Raw genomic sequence first — 19,957 nt, forward strand, 5'->3', positions numbered from 1 at the left:
TTTAAATATCTTGTTGCCATTGTAAGGCAATTGGGTGATAGCCAACATTGCAGGAATGGAAGACAAGCTCATGCAAATATATATTTCCTCCTCCTCCTTAAACACTGCAGGCCCCACCCCCCAATCCCTCTAACATATTTCTCTTGAAAACGATTTATCAGTTTTGTGGAATGAATTGTACAATGCTGCAGTAGAAGGAGGAAAATTACCTTTGAGTGGTACTGGGGGTTTTCAGGGAAGAAGACTAGAGAGGGAAATGTTCAGTGTGCAAGATTGTCTTTCATTGGCAGTGTTGGGCATCACTCACTGTTTGCATATTTGTCATTGATTACTGCATTTAAGTTGTCATTTGTTGACTAATTACTTTGTCATAACTGCAGAATTTAAGGACTATCTCTCTCTCCCATTCTGTAGCAGAGCACATTTTGTAAATGTGTACAAGTGTGAGGGGGTATGGGAGGGAGGAAGAGAGGAAAGAGAGAGAGAGAGAGAGAGAGAGGGGGAGTTGAATAGACATGGGGTAACAACCCGGATTATTAATGTTTATTATTAATACATGTAATAATTTTATTTATTAGCTGCTTTTGCAAAAATAAAATAAAAATGAAACTCAAAGCAACTTACAAATGAATGAGCATTAAAAGCAAGGATAAAACATCCTCAGTTCCACAAGTAATATATATACACACACACACATACATACATACAGATCCAGTGCTACTTCACCTTGCTAAAAGATAAGCAGATCCAAATCTTGGCACCCAAAAACAGATAGTGATGGTGCCAGGGGTTGCCTCCATAGGAAGGGTATTCAATAAATGTGGAGCCACCACTGAGAAGGCCTGTTCTCTTGTTCTCCGCACATCTCTCAGAGAGGGCACACAGAGAAGGGCCTCAGATGAAGAACAAAGGGACTGGGTTAGTCCATGTGGGGAGAGGTGGCCTTGATGTATTGTGGCCCTGACCCACATAAGTCAAAACCAGCACTTGGAACTGGGTCCGGAAACTAATCAGTAGCCTGTGCAGATGGGCCAGGATTCTGCACCAGCTGCAATTTCCAAGCCCTCTTCAAAGACAGCTCCATGTAGAACACATTCTTCATTCTTGTGTAGATTGTGAAGGTTGCAATTTAAATTTTGCATTTGTGATGTTGAGTTTAATGGACAGCTTGCTTCTCAATAATCACCTTCTAAACCTTCTCCGAAGCAGTTGTTTGAACCGTGAAAAGGATTGGTTTACAGCACTTTAGAACCACTGCAAATCTTCCTGAGACAGATATACTTAGTGCCTGCTGCTCCCTCTCTGGGGGTGCAGTTAACAGGATAGAAAAACCTATTTGCCTCTGATCCTGTTAAAAACACAAAAGATCATTTCAGACTGTTCATTCAAGGCTTGAATGTGCTTCTCATGCTTTTTTATGTTAAATTACAGCTTCTCTGGAGAAGGAGTCTGAAGTTACAGCCAAATATAGATCAAATGTTGTAGAGAAGCCTCCCTTGTCTTCTGTGTTGGTGAAACCTCAGGTTGGCTGTTCGGAGGATTATCTTCTCTCCAAGCTCCCGCCAGGTGGCAAGGATGTGCCCTTTGTGGTTCCTCAGTTCAAGCTTGCCTACATTCAGCCCAGGAACCTTGGCAATCCACACATTGGAGGAATTCAAGGTAAAGCACTGGAAGAAAGCAGAACAGACTTAAAAGCAGCTTGTTTATTCAATTGAGGGATACCCTATGCACAGTATTTTTGGCTCTATAAGACGCACCAGACCACAAGACGCACCTAGTTTTTGGAGGAGGAAAACAAGAAAAAAAACATTCCGAATCTCAGAAGCCAAAACAGCAAGAGGGATCGCTACGCAGTGAAAGCAGCCTGCATTCGCTCCATAAGATGCACACACATTTCCCCTTACTTTTTAGGAGGGAAAGAGTGAGTCTTATAGAGCAAAAAATACGGTAGTTTCAGAGGCACTTGGTTGAGTTGAGCTGCCTGCATCCGCAATGCATTCCAACTTGTTTAATACCCACAGTGTTTCAGGCTGCTGTGTGTCTTTGGGGAAGATCTACACAACAGGCAGCTCTTAGGATGAAAAACCTGCTCTTAGGACCCTCCTTCTGTTTGTGTAACCATTCACACCAAAATGAAAGCCCCTGGGTTTTGCCAAGAATGTTTTTAGCCTCTTTGGCTTCTGATTCCATCAGAGTTTGGCGTTAGTCATTCCCTACAACCCCTTCAAATAATTAGACCTGTGTTTTTCAGGCCATCATTTGTGTTCCAACTGTTTTTATTTCCACTACCTAATCTGGGTTGGAAGGCAGAGCCAAGGTCTTGTTTCATGCAGATATGGTTCCCATGACAATGTATTCTTTTGTGTGGTGGATTTTGTGTGTGTGTGTGTTTATGTGTGTTTTGGAAGCTCCTTCTGGCCCCCCCTCCCTCCTTGAGACTTTTGAGTGAGGAAATAGTATCCTATTGTGAAGTACGTGCACCTCAAGGACTCTCAGGCCAGGGAGTGTTCTGCAAGTCAGGTGGTTTATCAGGCAGTGCATTCTTGATTTTAGGATCTGCAAAACAACTCAAATATGTTGCCGTGCCGAAAAAGTTAGCCCTTACCTGTTTGTAGCTAAAAATCTTAAAGTAAAAAAGTAGATCATGCAGAATTAAGGCTAAGACTGTCAAAAAATATATTCTGTGCCTGCTGATTTAAAACACACAGAATTATTGGGATCTTCCCCTTTTCTGCAGTGTTTTTCTGGGACAGATACAGATTTTACAATCACATTGATGAATTTCATTCTTCAAAAGTGTACCTTGGTAGTTTTAGTGGTAAGAAGAAGGAGAAGGAGAAGGAGAAGAAGGAGAAGAATTTTATTATTTGTTTGCCCCAGCCACTCTGAGCAACTTCCAACAAATACGAAAACATCAAACATTAAAAACTTACTTCTGGAAAAGGTGGCTTGTATGCTAGTATTTTACTCAACAGTGCTTTCTCATAGCCCAGAGGCAGATAGCTGTCACATTTCTTTTTCTTTATTCATTTGGATTTTAACGCAAGATCCTGCCCATTCCTCTACGCAATATCAGAAGTGAAGAAAGAACATCACAGAAATCGTGCAATCGACCTAAAAGTGCTCAGTCATACAGAGGAAAGCTGCATGCTCCTGTCGTATAGGAATATTAGGATAATGAAGCCTGACTGCCATCCAGTCATTGGTGCTGTGTCTCCTCTTTTCAACTTTGTCTACTCAGGATACACACCCTGGCTTCAATCCTATATGCCTTTACTTGAGAGAAAGACCCACTGAGCTCAGTGGGATTTGCTTCTGAGTAGATGTGCATAGGGTCAGGCTGCCTTTGTTTACTTAGTGATGCTAATACTGAGTGAAGATCACTTGCTCATATAGGTACCGTATTTTTTGCTCTATAAGACTCACTTTTTCCCTCCTAAAAATTAAGGGGAAATGTGTGTGCGTCTTATGGAGCGAATGCAGGCTGCACAGCTATCCCAGAAGCCAGAACAGCAAGACGGATTGCTGCTTTCACTGCGCAGCGATCCCTCTTGCTGTTCTGGCTTCTGAGATTCAGAATTTTTTTTTTCTTGTTTTCCTCCTCCAAAAACTAGTTACAGATAGGTAGCCGTGTTGGTCTGCCATGGTCAAAACAAAATAAAAAAATTCCTTCCAGTAGCACCTTAAAGACCAACTGAGTTAGTTCTAGGTATGAGCTTTCGTGTGCATGCATCTGTATCTGAAGAAGTGTGCATGCACACGAAAGCTCATACCTAGAACTAACTCAGTTGGTCTTTAAGGTGCTACTGGAAGGAATTTTTTTATTTTGTTTTGTCCAAAAACTAGGTGCGTCTTGTGGTCTGGTGTGTCTTATAGAGCGAAAAATACGGTACTCATATATTGCCTTGAAAACAAAACTTGATGCATATGTGTATTTGCAATGCGCAGGCAGCATTGGCCCTGGCGGAAACACTTCTGATGTGCATTCTTTGATGTGATGTCGGATATACCTACATGGGTACGTGCTTTTCATGTCGCAGCAGTGTATCTAGAACAACACTTTGACTGCACACTTTTCTTGGACACAAACCAGCTCTTCTCTGTGCTCTTCATGACACTGAGCATACCATACCGTTGGCACAAAATAATTTTCTAGTAGCAGCTCCAAGTAAAGCACTAGGATACGCAAGGTAATTTTTAATGCTCTGCCAATGTCAATAATCGTGCAAAGTAATGCACCTCCCTTCTCTATATTTGTTTTCAGCTTTTTATGAATGTAATATCCCTTGGTATCAATACTCAGTTAAAAGTATTTGGGTCCTGGAAAACCTTTTATAACTTTACAAGATTTCCCAACTCAGCTACTGACCTTTGCACAGGCATGCAACCTAGGAAGAGGAAACATCTGTTTTTTGACTTTGTCGACTGACCCGCTGATATGTTACGCAACACTTAGGTGAAATGCTGACTTGCCTAATAATGTAACTCATGCCTTGCAGGTTCTGCTATAGCACATTTTGGCGACCGGAAAGCAGATGTTTCCAACGCATACCAGCAAAGACCTCTTGTTGATGTGGTGTATAATCCATTCTACATGTACCAGCAGCCTTCTCTCTCTCCAGATTCGACTCAGTACTGCCCAGAAAAATCTAACAAAAGAAAACTATACGGGTCAGGTAAATAATAAACTAGTGGCAATACTATTTGACCCACCACTGCCTCTTCATTATCTACAACTGAAATAAATAAGTGACCTGGACAGCAGCATTGTACCTGAAAGACCCTTTTCAGCCATGAACTCAGTGGTTTTTGGGAGCACACCACTGTTTCATGAGGACTTGCAGCCAGCTCCTCTGAGGCCTAGGGCAAGTCTACCTAGCTGCCCCTCACCTTGCATGGGCCTGTCAGTATTCCAAATGCCCAGGTTCTCACCCTGAGCTATAAACACCACATGCCCTACCATCCATCAGGCCCAAGTACTGCACCCTCTGCACATTCAGAAACAAACAAAGGGAGACAATGAGAGACAGAGAGAAAACCTCCAATGTTGAGCAGCACTCGTTCATTTTAGTCAATAGGCCAGGTGTTTGAAACTAGTCACAGCTGCTTTGAATTCCCCACCCACAAATGCCCAGGTCAGCACAGCTACTAGCAAACAGCAAATGGTTTAGTTGCCCTGGTCCCCTGTACCTTGTCACCCGGCAGCAATCAGACAATGTATACAACACAGTTATTCTTTGTGTGGACACAAGTTAGTGGAGAACTGTTGGGAGCTGGCAAGAAAACTCCTGCAGGAAAGTTGTGCAGCTTCCCTTCTTTTTAATGGGGCTGGCACAGTAAAATATCTTCCTTATAAAAAATCATAAGTTATTCTGAGTTGTCACTGACACAGAACTGTCTGAATGAGACTGGGGTTTTTTACCTACAGATGCTTAGAGTGAGATACTAGGATCTTACTTTTGAATCTACTATGTATTTAATTGTTTTGAACAATACAATCTCTGCCCCAGTTGTTCCTGAGATTTAAACAAGGGGTTTCTCTTCCGTTTCTTTTCAGTTTGTGACTTAAGGAGCTCCACATTGCCAGCCTCGTCTTCTCTAAGTCACTCTATGTTTGACCTTACAAGTCCACCCCACCGATTTATGCAGGTAATAAATTCTTTTCATAACTTAAAGGCTGCACCCACCAAGAAGCATGCTTTCTTCTCCTCCATTGTTAACCTTATTCTTTGGGCGCTTGCAATGGCTGACTCAATTATGTTAGAAATTATCTCATCCTTTTTCAGAGTCCTGCTTCACTGGATTCAAATGCATTTTGTTTGTGAAAATTTGTGGCTGTGTTAGCAAAAGTATGGAAAGTGATTGGCAAAGCACTTTGCATCTAATTTCAGTGCATAACTGGACACTATACTGGTCATTGTAATGTGCATTGAAAAAATGACACATTTATAGTCATAATACCCACAGTAGTGTACACCAGGAACAATTCCAGAATGCCTAAATGGAGTATATATAGGCCACACCACTTGCTGGGTGGCAGGTAGTAGTTAAAATATGATTGAGGAAAAAATCAGGAGTGAGTTTAGGACTATCCAGTGTTCACTGTCTTATATGCATTTGCAAGTCCCTCTGGAATTTTTCTTGTTAGGCCAATCTGTAACTACTTTTGTGATGCATGAAATTAGAGAAGGCGCTAAAGATGTTCTCCTTAAACTTCAATGGGTTTCACATGCCCTTTAAAGAGGTGCTCACAAACTGTTGTCAATGCATTTGGAGAATCATAGAATTGTAAAATTGAAAAAGGAACCCCAAGGGTCATCCAGACCAACCCCCTGCAATGCATGGGGATAAAGCAACTTTGGCTTAAACTCTGACTAAACAGCATTTACAGTGTGGCTCAGCTTCCAAGTTACACCTTCCAAGTTGTGGCAGCAAGATGATATGAAATTGGATAAATATGCATGATACTGTCGTATGCTACGGTCCAGTTGTAGGTTTTGCTACTTTAGTCCCATTTACTTCAATGGGATTTAAGAAGCACCAGTGTGGGCTAGATTGTGGCCAAATTCCAGTTTTAATTGCTTTGCAATAGCATTTCAGGTTGGAGGGAAGAGCCAGTGTCTTCCATAGTAGCTCCTTTTCTTCATTTGCTATTGACAAGCTGTGTGAGTTTGTATAGGTGGTCTTGTATCCCTGGTTGTTGTTGTTGTTGTTTTCTCGTTGACTGATCAGGTACATTTTTGTTTTTTTGACAGAGATACGATTCAGTCTCCAGTGTTCCAAGCAGCACTTCATCCAGGAAGGACTCGCATGGTAGTAACAGGAGTCTAGGTAATAAACACTGTTTGTTCATCTTCTTTCAAATCTGAAAGTAAATCTGAGGCTTAGACATGACATCAAGAATATGGACATTTTGTTACTGCCAATACAAGTCATGTGCTGCTTACGGGAGGATTTCCCAAAAACACACCTGTGTCTGATCTGTAAAAATGCAAGCTCAGAGCTAATCATCCAGTTACTTCTTTCTGGGGAGAAGCTTATGAGCTTGAGAACATGGAGCTTTTCCATGCGCAAGTGTGTCAAAGACACGAGCCATTATAGTTTATACATTACGTTTTTAACAGATCTTTCAGGAACGACTAAGGTTGTACCTCTCTGACTGAAACTTGCAGATTTGTTCTGCTTCAGCCTTGTTATTCCTACCATTTTTTAGTACTGTAGCACAGCTACAATGACTTCAGTGCTCCAGAACATAAGGATTTGCACTTCCAAAGAAGGATGAAGCACAGCCAGTGTGTGGGAAAGTCTTTTGCAGAAAGCCATTTGCAATCTGTTTAAGAACAAAGCTCTGAAGGACAATATTGTCTCATCAGAATAACACCTGTGTCAGTATTGCCCAGCCAGCAAATAGAGAAAAGCACTGCCAGGGAGCTCATGGCTTGCTCATGGTAAGCCATTAAGCAATAACTGGCTGTATCTTGAGCCACACTGCAGGCACAGTTTAGTCAGAGCTCAAGCCCGAGTTGCTCTATCCCCATGAATATAAGTTCCAGTTCAAATATGTAGAAATAGAATCTCTACTTGCTCTAGTTAATCGATACATGAGGGAGGGACAGGACGAAAGCTTACATATTTGAATCCTTCTCCATGTAATTGGAAAGCTAGCATGTCCGAGTGGAGGGGTTTTGACATGACATGACACTGCACACAGATGGCGCCTTTTCATGGAAGCACTTGAATATGGAGGTCCCTACATGCAGCCTGAATTGGTACAAACCAGAATGGATTCTACCAAGTGCTTTTTCTGAATGTTTGATTCTGGTCCATGGAGAGTCTGTTCCTAGAGATGTTCATTTAGGTGGAAGCCCACAGTAAAGGCAATGGCTGTAAGCTGAGTAGTCACGCTCTGTTGTAAGCAGGGAGCTGGGTATTGGGGAAATATGAGATGACTGATTGGAATACAACATGGTTAAGTAAATACAACAGATTTTCAGGATGTAGTAGGTCAGGTCATTGTTGCCAACATGATAAATCAGGCAAGCAGTCATTTTGGAATCAAGTTGAAGTGCTATCCCATCTAATTAGAAAAGGATAAGTGCAGTTGCCTTGGCTTTTGTTTTATTATCACCTTGTTATTCTGTTTGGACAGCCACCTGGTTCAGGTATCCAGCTCAGGAATACATCTGTCCTGAGATTGCCCTTTTTATAAGGCACTTTTAAGGGAACTTACCTTGCTGTGTGATCAAAACATGGCTTCCAACTTGTGTCTTACTAGGGCGAAGAATTTAATGAAATTAAATCACACTTAAATGAAATTAGTTGTATGTGGCATGTGACAGACAGGAAGATAACTACCCCATAAATGAAGAAAGATGAAAACTCCTTCAGGGTCAGAATGTACAATATTACCAAATTACAGCTGCTATTTTCAGGCAAAGGTTCTGTGCCTTTTGGCAAAACTTTTATGGGAGTGGATATACAACAGTGAAAAGGTTCAGCTCTTTTGTCCTATTAGTGTAGATGTTAAGCGCTACAGAGCTCTCCAAGAGGAAAAAGTTGCAACCTTATGTTATTGGTTATTATAATTTCAAGAACCCTCCGACAATGCATTTTTACTTGGAATTAACCTACAAATAGTTGAAACAGCAGTAGAAACATTTGCAGCACTTCAATGCACAACTGCTATATTTCCCTGTGGGTCATACATCCATGAATCCTGATGATAACAGGAGCGTGATGAATTATAAATGGAAATAAATAGTGAGACTGCTCTTTTACAACGATAACATTGCTGATAATCTTGGTTCACCAATTTGAACAGTGCTTTGCAGTCTTTGAGAACAAGTCCCAAATGAGTTCTTGGCTTTATCCACAGATACCATTACGTTATCAGGTGATGAGCGAGAATTTGGCAGGCTTAATGTGAAGGTGTGCTACGTTCCTCACGTTGAACAGATCTGGATCACAGTCTTGAAAGTAAGTGAGCCTAGCAAGACCTCGAGAACGAAGTTCACAGTTAATCTTACACTGGTGATGTTGGGCAGGAGTTTAGCTTGTGCACCTCCATCCTACTTCTCTAAAGCACACACAGATCCATTGGCCCTTCTCTTCTTTCTGTCCATGGCTGTCAGGGCAGCATACCACACTGTGATGTAATATGAAAGGACACTTTCTATTGTGGACCGGTAAAAGGAGTTCATCAGTTGTTGTTTAACATTATTCTTTCGCAAGACCCTGAGGAAATGGAGTCTTTGTTGGGCCTTTCTGACCACCTGAGTTATGTTGATTTTCCAAGTGAGGTCCTCACTAAGGTAAACTCCCAGGAATTTAAAGGAGACTCTCTCCACACGACCCCCCCCCCGATATATAACGGGGCAGGTTCCCCTCTCTTCTTGCGGAAGTCCAACACCATCTCCTTTGTCTTACTAATATTTAGGTGCAAGTTATTCTCTAAGCACCATGTAGATACTTTTTGAACCTCCCCCCTGTGCGCTGTTTCATCTCCGCCTGCAATTAGTCCCATTATGGTAGTATCATCTGCAAACTTAATAATTACTGTAGATGATAAGAAATGGAATTACCTTATACCGAGTCAATCATTGGTCCTTCTAGCTCACAAATGCCTACTATGATTAGCACCTGCTCTGTGATATCCTTGTAACAAGAGATGTGAGCATCTGAACCTGGGCGCATGTGCATGCAAAGCTTCATCTCGACAACACCATGTGTGTTATTTGGAGAGGACATGTTGTTTGGAGGGAGGGGGTTTCCTACTGGCTTAAGCTAACAAATATTCTGTGGCGATTTTTATGTTGTGGCAATCTGTTAATCTAATGTTGACCAGCTCGGTGTTGGGGTGAGGCTTGCATGCTAACAAGCATCTTGGAAGGAGACCCATTGTGAAATGGTTTCTCCTCCGCCCCCGCCCCCCCGTCAGCTAGTGCTCTCTGCAAAAGTTTGCCTGAGATTCTATGAGGTTGGAGAACCACATTCTTCTAGGGAGAGGGTTGAAAATAGCAGTACCTACAAATAAGGCAGGAACGTTAAAGCAAGCAAATAAAACAGACAAGCAGTTTGGTTGCCGGTGGGATAAAAGCCGTTTTCTATTTTCAAAATTGCAGTGCAAAGATCTGAGCTGGTCATCTAGCCTTGGAGAAAACCCCCACATTTCCATCAAAGGAACTATTACACTGCCCAAGCCAGTGCAATTCAGATGCTCACCAAAGGAAGCTTCCAGTGTAAGTGACACTTAAAAAAAATCTTGATTCCCTCCCCCCCCCCCCGTATGTGAATCACTGATTTCAAAAACTGCTAGAGATCCCCCACTGAATCTTACAGGCCAATAGCCCTAGACAATCAAGATGAAGGAATCCTGTCTGCTGGTATTGTGCAGAGGCTAAATTGTTTTATCACGTAATTATATCCATAGAGACCAAACCAGCTTTATGCCAGGGTGTCATGTAAGGAACTATTCAGTGGCTACTAAACCTTGTAAATTTTTGCAAGCACTTGGGGACCCCTGTTGTCCTCTCTCTGGGCATTCTCAGCGCTTTCGATAGTTTTAAGTTTCATGCTCTCTCTGTGTTAGAAAAGCTGCAAGTTGGAGAAGGGATTTTGCACCTGGTAATATGGCTCTATTCTAGTTCAAAAGCGGTAATTAGAGTCGATACCTTTGATTCCTCACCAGTTGCTCTGGATAGGATGGGTGGTGCCCCTTATTGCTTCCCTTGTTCACAGTGGCAGATAGAGTCTGGACCAAGCCTGACATTAAAAGGCACACATAGCCTCGTCACTGATGACACCCTTGTAACGTTTTCTGACCTAGAGAGAGGTCTGCAGGAGCAGGAGTTAGAATCTTTTAAGAGCGTAGCAGGACTAGAAGTCAGTTACACCAATTTGATATCCATGTGCTTCAATTTAACATGGGAAAATGAGTGTTTGCTGGTGCATAGGGCGGAGCTTACCTTAAAGGAGGCTACTCTTAAATATGAGTGTTGGTGACTCTAAAGACATTGCACAACGTACGAGGCAAAATAATGGCCCATTGCTGAACCATCCCACCAATGTAACGACGTTGCTGTCCATTCAGTGCAGTAGAACAGTCGGTGTGCCTCATTGCTTATGGCATTTGCCGTCGTGTGGATAACTTGGGCAGCAATGTGATTTTGGGAGGATTACAAACTCTTACTGGTATGCCTCTAACAGCTGCATGAAAAAATTTAAACCTCCTTCCATCTCTGAATCCCTATGGCAGAGTAAGTTTTGCCTACTGATTTCTGCCTGTTATGCAGCTGTTAAAGGCACAGAAGCCCTGCCAGGAAAAAAACTGGCAACCCTATGTTTTTCCAGAGTTCTGTTTTTCTAGGGTCCCTCCCCTTGTGCATTAAAGCATAGCATGCAGCATGTTGCTGTGATTTTTTTGTTTTCCTTGAGCCTAAGCCAGGGACAAGTGTCAACACCTGTCACTTCAATTACATCTATCTGTCACAGTCAGAATCTGAGGGAAGTTACACAGTTGTGTGCATTTAGGTTTTTGTTTTGGGCTTCGTTTTCAGAGGCTTCCTGTGAAGTCTTGAGACCTTCTCAGAACTGCTAATAGCTGCTTGATTAGTCCTGGCATGAGCCTTATGTCCATACTCTTTTCCCTTCAGTTCTGCACGTGTAAACAATGACATTCCAAAAAGCATCAGGCTTTGTTCTCTGGGGAACTTTCCACCCCATGAGTTCATTACAGCAGATGTAGCATTATCCATTATCCAGGCAGTTCTATAGGACCAGCCCAAGCTTTAAGATTGACATCTGAACTCCTGCTTCCTATCATGTTGTTACATGGGATTATGCAACACAAGTGGGTGCAAGAAGCAGGCCTTTTTGATGGTGTTACCATAACTGTAGAATGCCCCTCCAGTGGAGATCTGACAGGTTCCCTCTTTTTTGTTCTGTTCATAAGAATCTTTATTAATTTCTGCAACCTGCTGCTTTTATGGATGCTTATGGATCGCTTCTCCTTAATTCACATGCCTTTCGTCCTGCTATTTTTAGAAGGGTGCTTCCCCACTGCTTTTGGATGGCTGCTAATATACAAATAGCACCAGAGATGAGAATCTAGGTGTTACAATCAACTGGAAAGCTCCTATTGTTTATTCCTAAACTGCCATCAGCTTTAATAAAGCGCTATAGTGCTGCTGGTGTGTTTGCTGTTAGGATTAGGTTCACCGTTTTCTTTGCTCCATTATGTAATGATTATCCTTTCCTTGTAGGAAATTGAATTCATGGAAACATTTGTGTTTGCCATCAAACTACAACTTCTGCAGACTGCGAGGCTTGTCTTCAAAGTACAAGCTCAGATTCCTAGGAAGAAAACTATCGGGGAATGTGTTTTGCCACTGCGAGAGCTCAGCTCACAAGAAACGGACAACTGGCTGGCAGTAACACCTCCTTCCAAAGCTTCAGTAAGTTACTGTGTTCTAAGGAGTCATCTGGAATGAACATTGCTTAGGGCACATCTGAGTACTGACTAGGATTCCGAAACTGATCCTTTATCATCATTATAAAAGCAACTGCATTAATCCTGAAAATACAACAAACAAATAGCTGTTTACTTCTTGTGCCTTCTGCTAAGTTATTCCTTGATAACTATCAACATGATAACCTGAATGAAGAACCCCCTGGCTATGTTAACTGCACTTTAATAATAGGTTCTTCATTCTGAGGTTGGATCACAGAAAAAGACTCGGCTCTTCCTGGATGCAAGATGGGTAATCCTAGATAACTTGGAATGTAAGAAAACTAAGGGCTTGTCCACACTTCTGCTTGTCCTGTGTTAATAATAATAATAATAATAATAATAATAATAATAATAATAATAATAATAATAATAATAATAATTTATTACTTATACCCCATCCATCTGGCCGGGCCTCCCCAGCCACTCTGGGCGGCTCCCAGCAGAATATTAAAAACACAATAAAACTGCCTTCAGATGTTTTCTAAAAGTCAGGTAGTTGTTTATTTCCTTGACATCTGATGGGAGGGTGTTCCACAGGGCAGGTGCCACTACCAAGAAGGCCCTCTGCCTGGTTCCCTGTAACCTCACTTCTAACCATGAGTCTGGGCAGTTTTGCCTTTGCCCTGCTGCTTTCCTGCAGGAAAAAAAAATATTTAGCACTAACTCAGAACAAACATAAATCTGGAGAAAACACAGTTGATGTTTTTCTCTGATTCAGCAATAAACAGTGGGATTTCCCCAGGGGAAAGCAGTTGGGGATGCGTGGATGAACACTAAATTATTGGTTCCCTATAGTATACAGCTGTTGCATCTCATGCAATACACCTAGGCACAATTCAGTAAAATTAATTTATATTCTGTTCTGAAAAATCTATGGATGTCATAGAATATCACAACCTTGAAATACAACTGCTCTTTGGCTAATGGGTAATAGTCAGGTGTTCTGAAAACATTTAATTGTTCATGAAATAATGATTTTTAAATGGATTTTGGTTCTTAGTAGTTCTCTGTCCTGGTAATCAGCTCTTCCTTTCCTCCTTGAGATTGTGTGCTCTGAAGCAAAACTTGACTTAGGGAGAAAACCTCCATAATCTGTAGCCAACAACAACTGGTTGCTAAGAGTTCTGAGGAAAACATTGTGAATCTTTGGCTAATTTATGGTGTATGCTGAATCTGAAACTGTTACAGCTGCGATTGACAGAAGCAATAAACTTTTTTTTTAACTGTACTTGGGCATGCTTATGACACAGAAAAAATAGGGATTAGATAGGCAGATGTATTCAGCCTACCAGGTGGTGGGTGGATTTTAATTATGGAGCCTTGCTACTAAAGAGTTTTACACAAAGGAGTCATATTGTGGCCTCACGTATTAAGCTTTGGTGGGACAGGTTCCAAAGAACCATGAAATTAATTTTGTAAGTCCAGTGGGATTGCTTTTCTTCTAACAACAGCCTGTGGGAGTGGAGGTGGGAATCCTGCTGTCTAAAGAAAATAGATTCCACAGAGCTGGTGCAAGCTTCTTTCCATGAGCTTATGTGGCTATTTGGATTCTGGCTTAGAAATTCTAACACATTTGGGCAGGGTTGCAACATTTCAACCCAGAATGTGCACGAGCCTACCGGTCCAATACTCCCAAGTAAGCTGGTATTCCTCGTGTGTGTCAAAACAGAAAGTAATTAGTAACATCTTATCTCTTCACTTGACACCTTTATAATAAAGACCTTCTGTTTCAGAGCTGTACAACTTGGCTCAGAGTTAAATGGAATATGTCTTTGCATTCTTATTTTCCGTCCAGGTGTCCCCTGCAGAAATGAAAATAGGCACCTGTTTTCAAGCAGTAAACAGTAGGATCCAGCTGCAAATTTTTGAAGCCCAGAACCTCCCAAGCTCCACCACACCACTGTCTTCAAGTAAGTATTGCAATGAATTTGTATGTCCTTTTCTAAAATACTTTGTGGCAGCGTAGACAAGCAGTTTGATTGCCAATAGTATATAGATCAGCCATTATCAGTATTTGACATAAAGTCACCGGTGGAGTGCTAGCTAAATTTTACTTCCGTTATATGTATCTGTTCCAGTAGATATCCTACTGTCTGTGTTTGGTATGCAAAGCAAGCAACATGTTTGTTTTGTTAATTCTGTAATATAAGAGTAGTATTTATACAGTACTCTGATATGTATGGAGAGGTGCTCTGCCTTGTGTATGAAAATATGATTAATAAGGGAAGCAACTATACTATTTTAGCAACCCCTCTCTTGTTCTTTTATTATAAATAATCTAATTCATAGGTTCTGCTGCACTCTCTGGTGCACGTCTGATCAAATGCTAAAGGTTTAAAGAAGTCCCAAATTTTAGTTGCACCAATTCAGTTCTATGGGAGAAAACAGGCAGGCAGGACTGCTGAGGATAAGGGGAAGTCCCTCCTTTAGAAAACTGTGGCTGTGAAGAAAAGTTTAGTCCCTATTCCAGTGATGATGATATTATTATTATTATCATTATTATCATTATCATTTTCATTATCATTATTATTAATTTTATTTTGCCTGCCTGCCATCTCTTACTGCCATTTTCTTCCATGCTAGATTATTTTGTAAAGGCTGCCATGCTTAGCACTGAAGGGCTGGTTGATAAGAAAAAAACCCGGCTACTGAAATCCACAAATGGTCGAGTGAAGTGGGGAGAAACTATGATTTTTCCAGTGAGCAACAATGAACATGGGATAAACTTTCTCGTCAGACTATACAGCAGGAGCTCAGTGAGAAGAAAACACCTTCTGGGACAGGTTGGTATATTTGCGCGCGCACACACACACAATATTAAGCTGGAAATTAACATGAGTATGGAGTTTTAGACGTTGGTTAGGTCACATCTCTGCTTTGGCGCTATGCTTTTTAAAGACCAAAAATGCCTTCTGCTTATCAAATCTTGTGAATTTCAGCTTCAAGCTTCTTCCTGTGGGCTGCTGGTTAGTTAGCTCAACTTGAGCCTAGCTCTGGGATCCTAAACTCAAAATCCAAATGGAATGGACTTTGGCTTTGAGTCCTGGGGGACCTGCTCCTTGCCTTGCAGGCCTTTCCCCACTTGGCCAGGGAGTGCAGGGCCCTGACTGACTCCAGCTGCAGAAGCTGAGGAGGCCAGAGACCATATTGGCTGTCTCTTAGTACATACCCAAGTCATGGACCCTCAGCCACCGCCTGCCTTGGACCACCATTGGCTGGACTGGCAGCAACAGCAGCAGATATGTTCTATAAGCATAGAAGACATTTGAAGGCAGTCCAGTATAGGGAAGCCTTTTTAAAGTTTAATGATTTATTATGTTTTTATATATGTTGGGCAACCCAGTCAGATGGGTGGGGTGCAAACAAATTGTTGTTGTTTATTAATAATTCTCTTGTTAATTATGCTGTTTTAAATATGCATTTTATCTCTGCCTTCTTTTAATAATGTTTTATTTTGAAATGTTTAAAATAATTTTTTTTGTTAACTTTGCTATGCTAAATGTGCATTCTGCAGTTGACCTCCATTGTAATGTTGTGGTTTTTTTTGAAATCTTTTAAAATAATACCTGTATTTTAGTTTCCTGTTAATTATGTTGCCTTGAATGTATACTTTATATTTGACTTTCTTCAGTAATGTTTTATTCTGGATTGTTTTATGTGATGTTTTAATGTGTTGTAAAAGGTTTTGAGATTTCCCCCCCCCCTTAAAAATATAAAGCGATACAGAAATGAAAATAATAATAATAATAATAATAATAATAATAATAATAATAATAATAGGTTTCCCAACCAGTGGCTCCTAGAATCCACATGCATCATTTCCCCACAAAAAAACCATCAAGCTAGCTGTTTATTCAGGTTATACCCAATGCCTATGCACATACCCTATTACAGGGTGCCATATTACGAAAGATTACCAAAGGCTGCCCCTGCCAAGGTCCTCCCCAGGGTGGCTGATGGAGAGAGGAATTTCCTATCACTATATTAGCACAATATGGATCTTTTACAGCAAAAGCCTAATCCGCCCCTGAAACCTCTACCATATCCAGTGCAGGTAACACCTCTAATTCTGCATTAATTGTTCCTCACAAGTAATGGATTTCCTCTAGCTAGCATGAGGAATATGGGAAAGGGGCAATGAAGCTGTGGCCTTATTTGATCCAAAAGTATGTGCCTTGACGTGTTTTTCTCCCGAGTCGGGGAAGTGGGGGCCGTGGCCACGCAAGCTACAGATTCTGTACATTCCACTGCTGTGCCCTTCCCCTTGTCCCTCTAACGTTCACTTGCACCGCTCGTCTCTTGTGCTGCTCCTCAGAAGGGGACAAGGATGACTCCCGCTTTGGCATGTAGTAGAAGACACTGGTGACTTAGCCCTTTTGTCCTACAAAGACAGCAGATTCTAGCCCTGAATATGTAGAGTGTGGAAGGGGCATACCCCGTGGCTGCCTGTGGACCCCCCACAGGGCCTGATAAAGCCCCTGGACCGTACATTTCATACTAGTGGCCTGGCATAGGTGCCCAATTGATGTGAAGAGCAAAGAACCTAACAGACTTCTAACATAGGCTTTCTGAAATGAAACAAGTCACACATTTACTAGTGGAGGGCTATTGATGTACAATGAGTTGGTTATCTGTTTGCATTACTCCTATTGAGGAGGAAACGTCAGCCCACAAATCCTCCACCAGCTGAGTAGGGCAAAACTGAGTTTTTAAAGTGTTGCTTCCTGATTGTATAATAGAGCAAGCCTCCCAGTGTAAGGGAAGCTGTTCCCTGTGAGTAGATAGGATTGTCCTTCACCAAACTGGCTAATAAAATGTGAACTGTGACACTCTCATGTGAAATATTGAAACTAACTGACATTTAATCTTAATAGTCTTGCATGAGATGAATAAATCATGCACACTTCCAAGTACGGTAAAATCTCATTTTGCAATCTCCCCTACCTCTCGCCTCCTTCAACAACCCAGAAAGCACAGTTGGCCAGCTTTAATAACATGTTCTGTCGAAGGCATGTGCTTCAGGGATGTTTCCAAAGCACAGGCGTCCCCAAACTTACACGAGGGTTATATTCTGGGCCCCCGTGTGCATAAGTGAAATCATGTAAAGTGGGGAGCACCCTTTAAACGCTCTCTCTGCTGCTCTCTCTTCAACCCATACAAAAAATACTGTATCCAAAAATATCCACACATAGAATTAAAGAGGCTGGAGGGCACGTGGGGGAAGGCAGCGGCAGCTGTTGCACATCAGCTGTTAGGCAGGGAAGCTGAAAGCCTCAACTTCCGCAGAGGGGAGTGTCTAAGCAGAGCGAAGGTTAAAGCCCATAAAAGCTGGGCTGGAGGTTAGCTTTTTGTTTGTTCTATACTCCTAAGAACATAAGAGCCTTCCTGGATCAAAGGCCTATCTAGTCCACCATCCTATTTGCCATAGTGGCCATCTAGGTGCCTGTGATGACAACCCTATAAGCACGAAGGCAATAGCACTCTCCCAATGTTGTTCCACAGCTATTGGGTCATGCTGCCTCAGACCTTGGAAATAGAATGCAACTAGTAGCTTTATATTCCATGAATTTGTCTAGGCTTCCTTTTAAAGTCATTTTAAGTTGGGAAGCCACAATTGATAATAGTGAATTTCTTCTGCAATGGAGCAATATTATTTAAAAACAACAAGAGCAGCAATAGGCCATTATAGTAATCCTTTGAACACCCCCTCCCACAAAATACCATAGAAATATAAAATCAGATAACATCCATGGAAACATACCAAGCCTTGAGAGGTTATCTGGCTACTATGGTTGTTTGCATTTCAGTCTGTTTCTTTATTGTGATGTGTTTATACTTACATTGTTTTAATGTATTGTTTTCTTATGTTGTGTATCTGCTGCTGTAAACCACCTTGGGGATTTGTATGAAAGTATTTTAAACGATCAGATAAAATGGACAACTTACTACAACCCACAGCAATGATCCAGATTTAAAAAAACAAACAAACATGTATAGACTGTTTCCCGTGTGTTTTAGCTTTTTCTTTTCTCACGCTCTGTATTTATGTACAGTTTTTTGTTGGTATGGTGACCAACAAGATAAATGTCAAAGATGGCTTTTTGGTGTGACCTTTGTAATGACCGCTGTGATTTCTCTTCCTCTGCAGGTCTGGCTAAGCAGTGACAGCAACAGTCCTGAAGCTTCTGCACAGTGGAGAGACACAATTGCCAATCCAGAGAAGGTTGTCGTTAAGTGGCATAACGTCAATCCAGCATGACGCTGGTGTGGGCAGTACTTTGGGAATTCATTGGGACTTGAGCCAAGAGGCTTCTGCACTTACTTAAAATAAACAATAATCCACTAAGACAGAAGGAAAATAAATACCTGCGTTGACTGGTTCGTAAGGTCACCTCTGGAGAGGAAAGCCAGAGAAGGAGCTGTAGTGCTGAAAAAAAGACACAAAGTGAAGAATCTTCACAATATCCATGGAATACAGAGGTCATCTTGTGAAGTTAAGGGCCCAGCTACTGATCCTTTTGATAAGGATTAAAAGAACTTTCGTGTGTTTATGTTTATGTTAGCTTTTCTTTTAACTTAAAGCTCTAACTCAAAAATGTCTTTGAAGACATTTTCCTTTTCTCCATTGAAAACACTGCCTCAGTTACTGTTTTCTTTCTAAAACTGTTATGAGGGCACCACTTACCGTATTTTTCGCTCCATAGGGCGCACCTAGTTTTTAGAGGAGGAAAATACGGAAAAAAATATTCTGAATAAAATGTTGCACTAAACTATTTAAAGCAGCAAAGCGGGCGGCTGCTGTCCGCTTTGCTGCTTTAAATTGAGCCTCAGAGGAGGGTAGGAAGGGGAACCATGGCTTATCTAAGTCCAGTTAATAATGCTGAGCCAGACTGATGGCCATAAGGATTAGCCTGGCCGTCTCAGTGGAAATCTGGGGAGGCTGGGGTGGACTTTCAGTGGTCAAAGTGTGGTTGTGTCTTCCTGCCCGGCATCTATTTCCTGCCGTCTTTCCCCCCTGCACCCCTGCACCCTGCTTCGAGGGAAGGAAGCGGAGCCATGGATCCTCTGCTCGCAACTGCAGTGGATTCCCTCCACTTTGAAGCAGGAAAGTGGGAGAGGAGCTGCTTACATGAGTGTAAGCTGCTCCCCTCTCACTTTGCTGCTTCAAAGGGAGCCCAGGAGGAGGGAATCTGCTGCAGCCGCAAGCAGTGGAGGATCCATGGACCCTTTCCTTCCCTCCTCCATGATTGCTTTGAAGCAGGAAAGTAGGAGAGGAGCTGCTTACACAAGTGTAAGCTGCTGCCCTCCCACTTTCCTGCTTCAAAGCAATCACGGAGGAGGGAATCCGCTGCAGCCGTCAGCAGCGGAGGATCCATGGTCCCCTTCCTTCCCTCCTCCGTAGTTGCTTTGAAGCAGGAAAGTGGGAGGGGAGCAGCTTACACGAGTGTA

At 41.9% G+C, this 19,957-nt stretch overlaps 1 protein-coding gene across 1 annotated transcript in view; it reads left to right on the top strand.

Moving 5' to 3' along the window:
* Window positions 1-19,104, top strand: part of TC2N (tandem C2 domains, nuclear) — a gene marked incomplete at its 5' end in the record, with an annotated part of 27,562 nt that extends 8,458 nt beyond the window's left edge. The window contains 10 exons of the mRNA XM_081877147.1: window positions 1,432-1,659; window positions 4,500-4,676; window positions 5,558-5,649; window positions 6,756-6,831; window positions 8,876-8,976; window positions 10,122-10,238; window positions 12,261-12,452; window positions 14,304-14,418; window positions 15,092-15,291; window positions 18,657-19,104. Coding sequence (XP_081733273.1) covers window positions 1,432-1,659; window positions 4,500-4,676; window positions 5,558-5,649; window positions 6,756-6,831; window positions 8,876-8,976; window positions 10,122-10,238; window positions 12,261-12,452; window positions 14,304-14,418; window positions 15,092-15,291; window positions 18,657-18,767 — 1,409 coding nt within the window. The 3' untranslated portion in view covers window positions 18,768-19,104. The remainder of the gene's footprint in view (window positions 1-1,431; window positions 1,660-4,499; window positions 4,677-5,557; window positions 5,650-6,755; window positions 6,832-8,875; window positions 8,977-10,121; window positions 10,239-12,260; window positions 12,453-14,303; window positions 14,419-15,091; window positions 15,292-18,656) is intronic.
* Window positions 19,105-19,957: the final 853 nt, after the last annotated feature.

The sequence above is a fragment of the Podarcis erhardii genome (genome assembly GCF_964252035.2).
Source record: "Podarcis erhardii genome assembly, chromosome: 1".
NCBI classification, from domain to species: domain Eukaryota; kingdom Metazoa; phylum Chordata; class Lepidosauria; order Squamata; family Lacertidae; genus Podarcis; species Podarcis erhardii.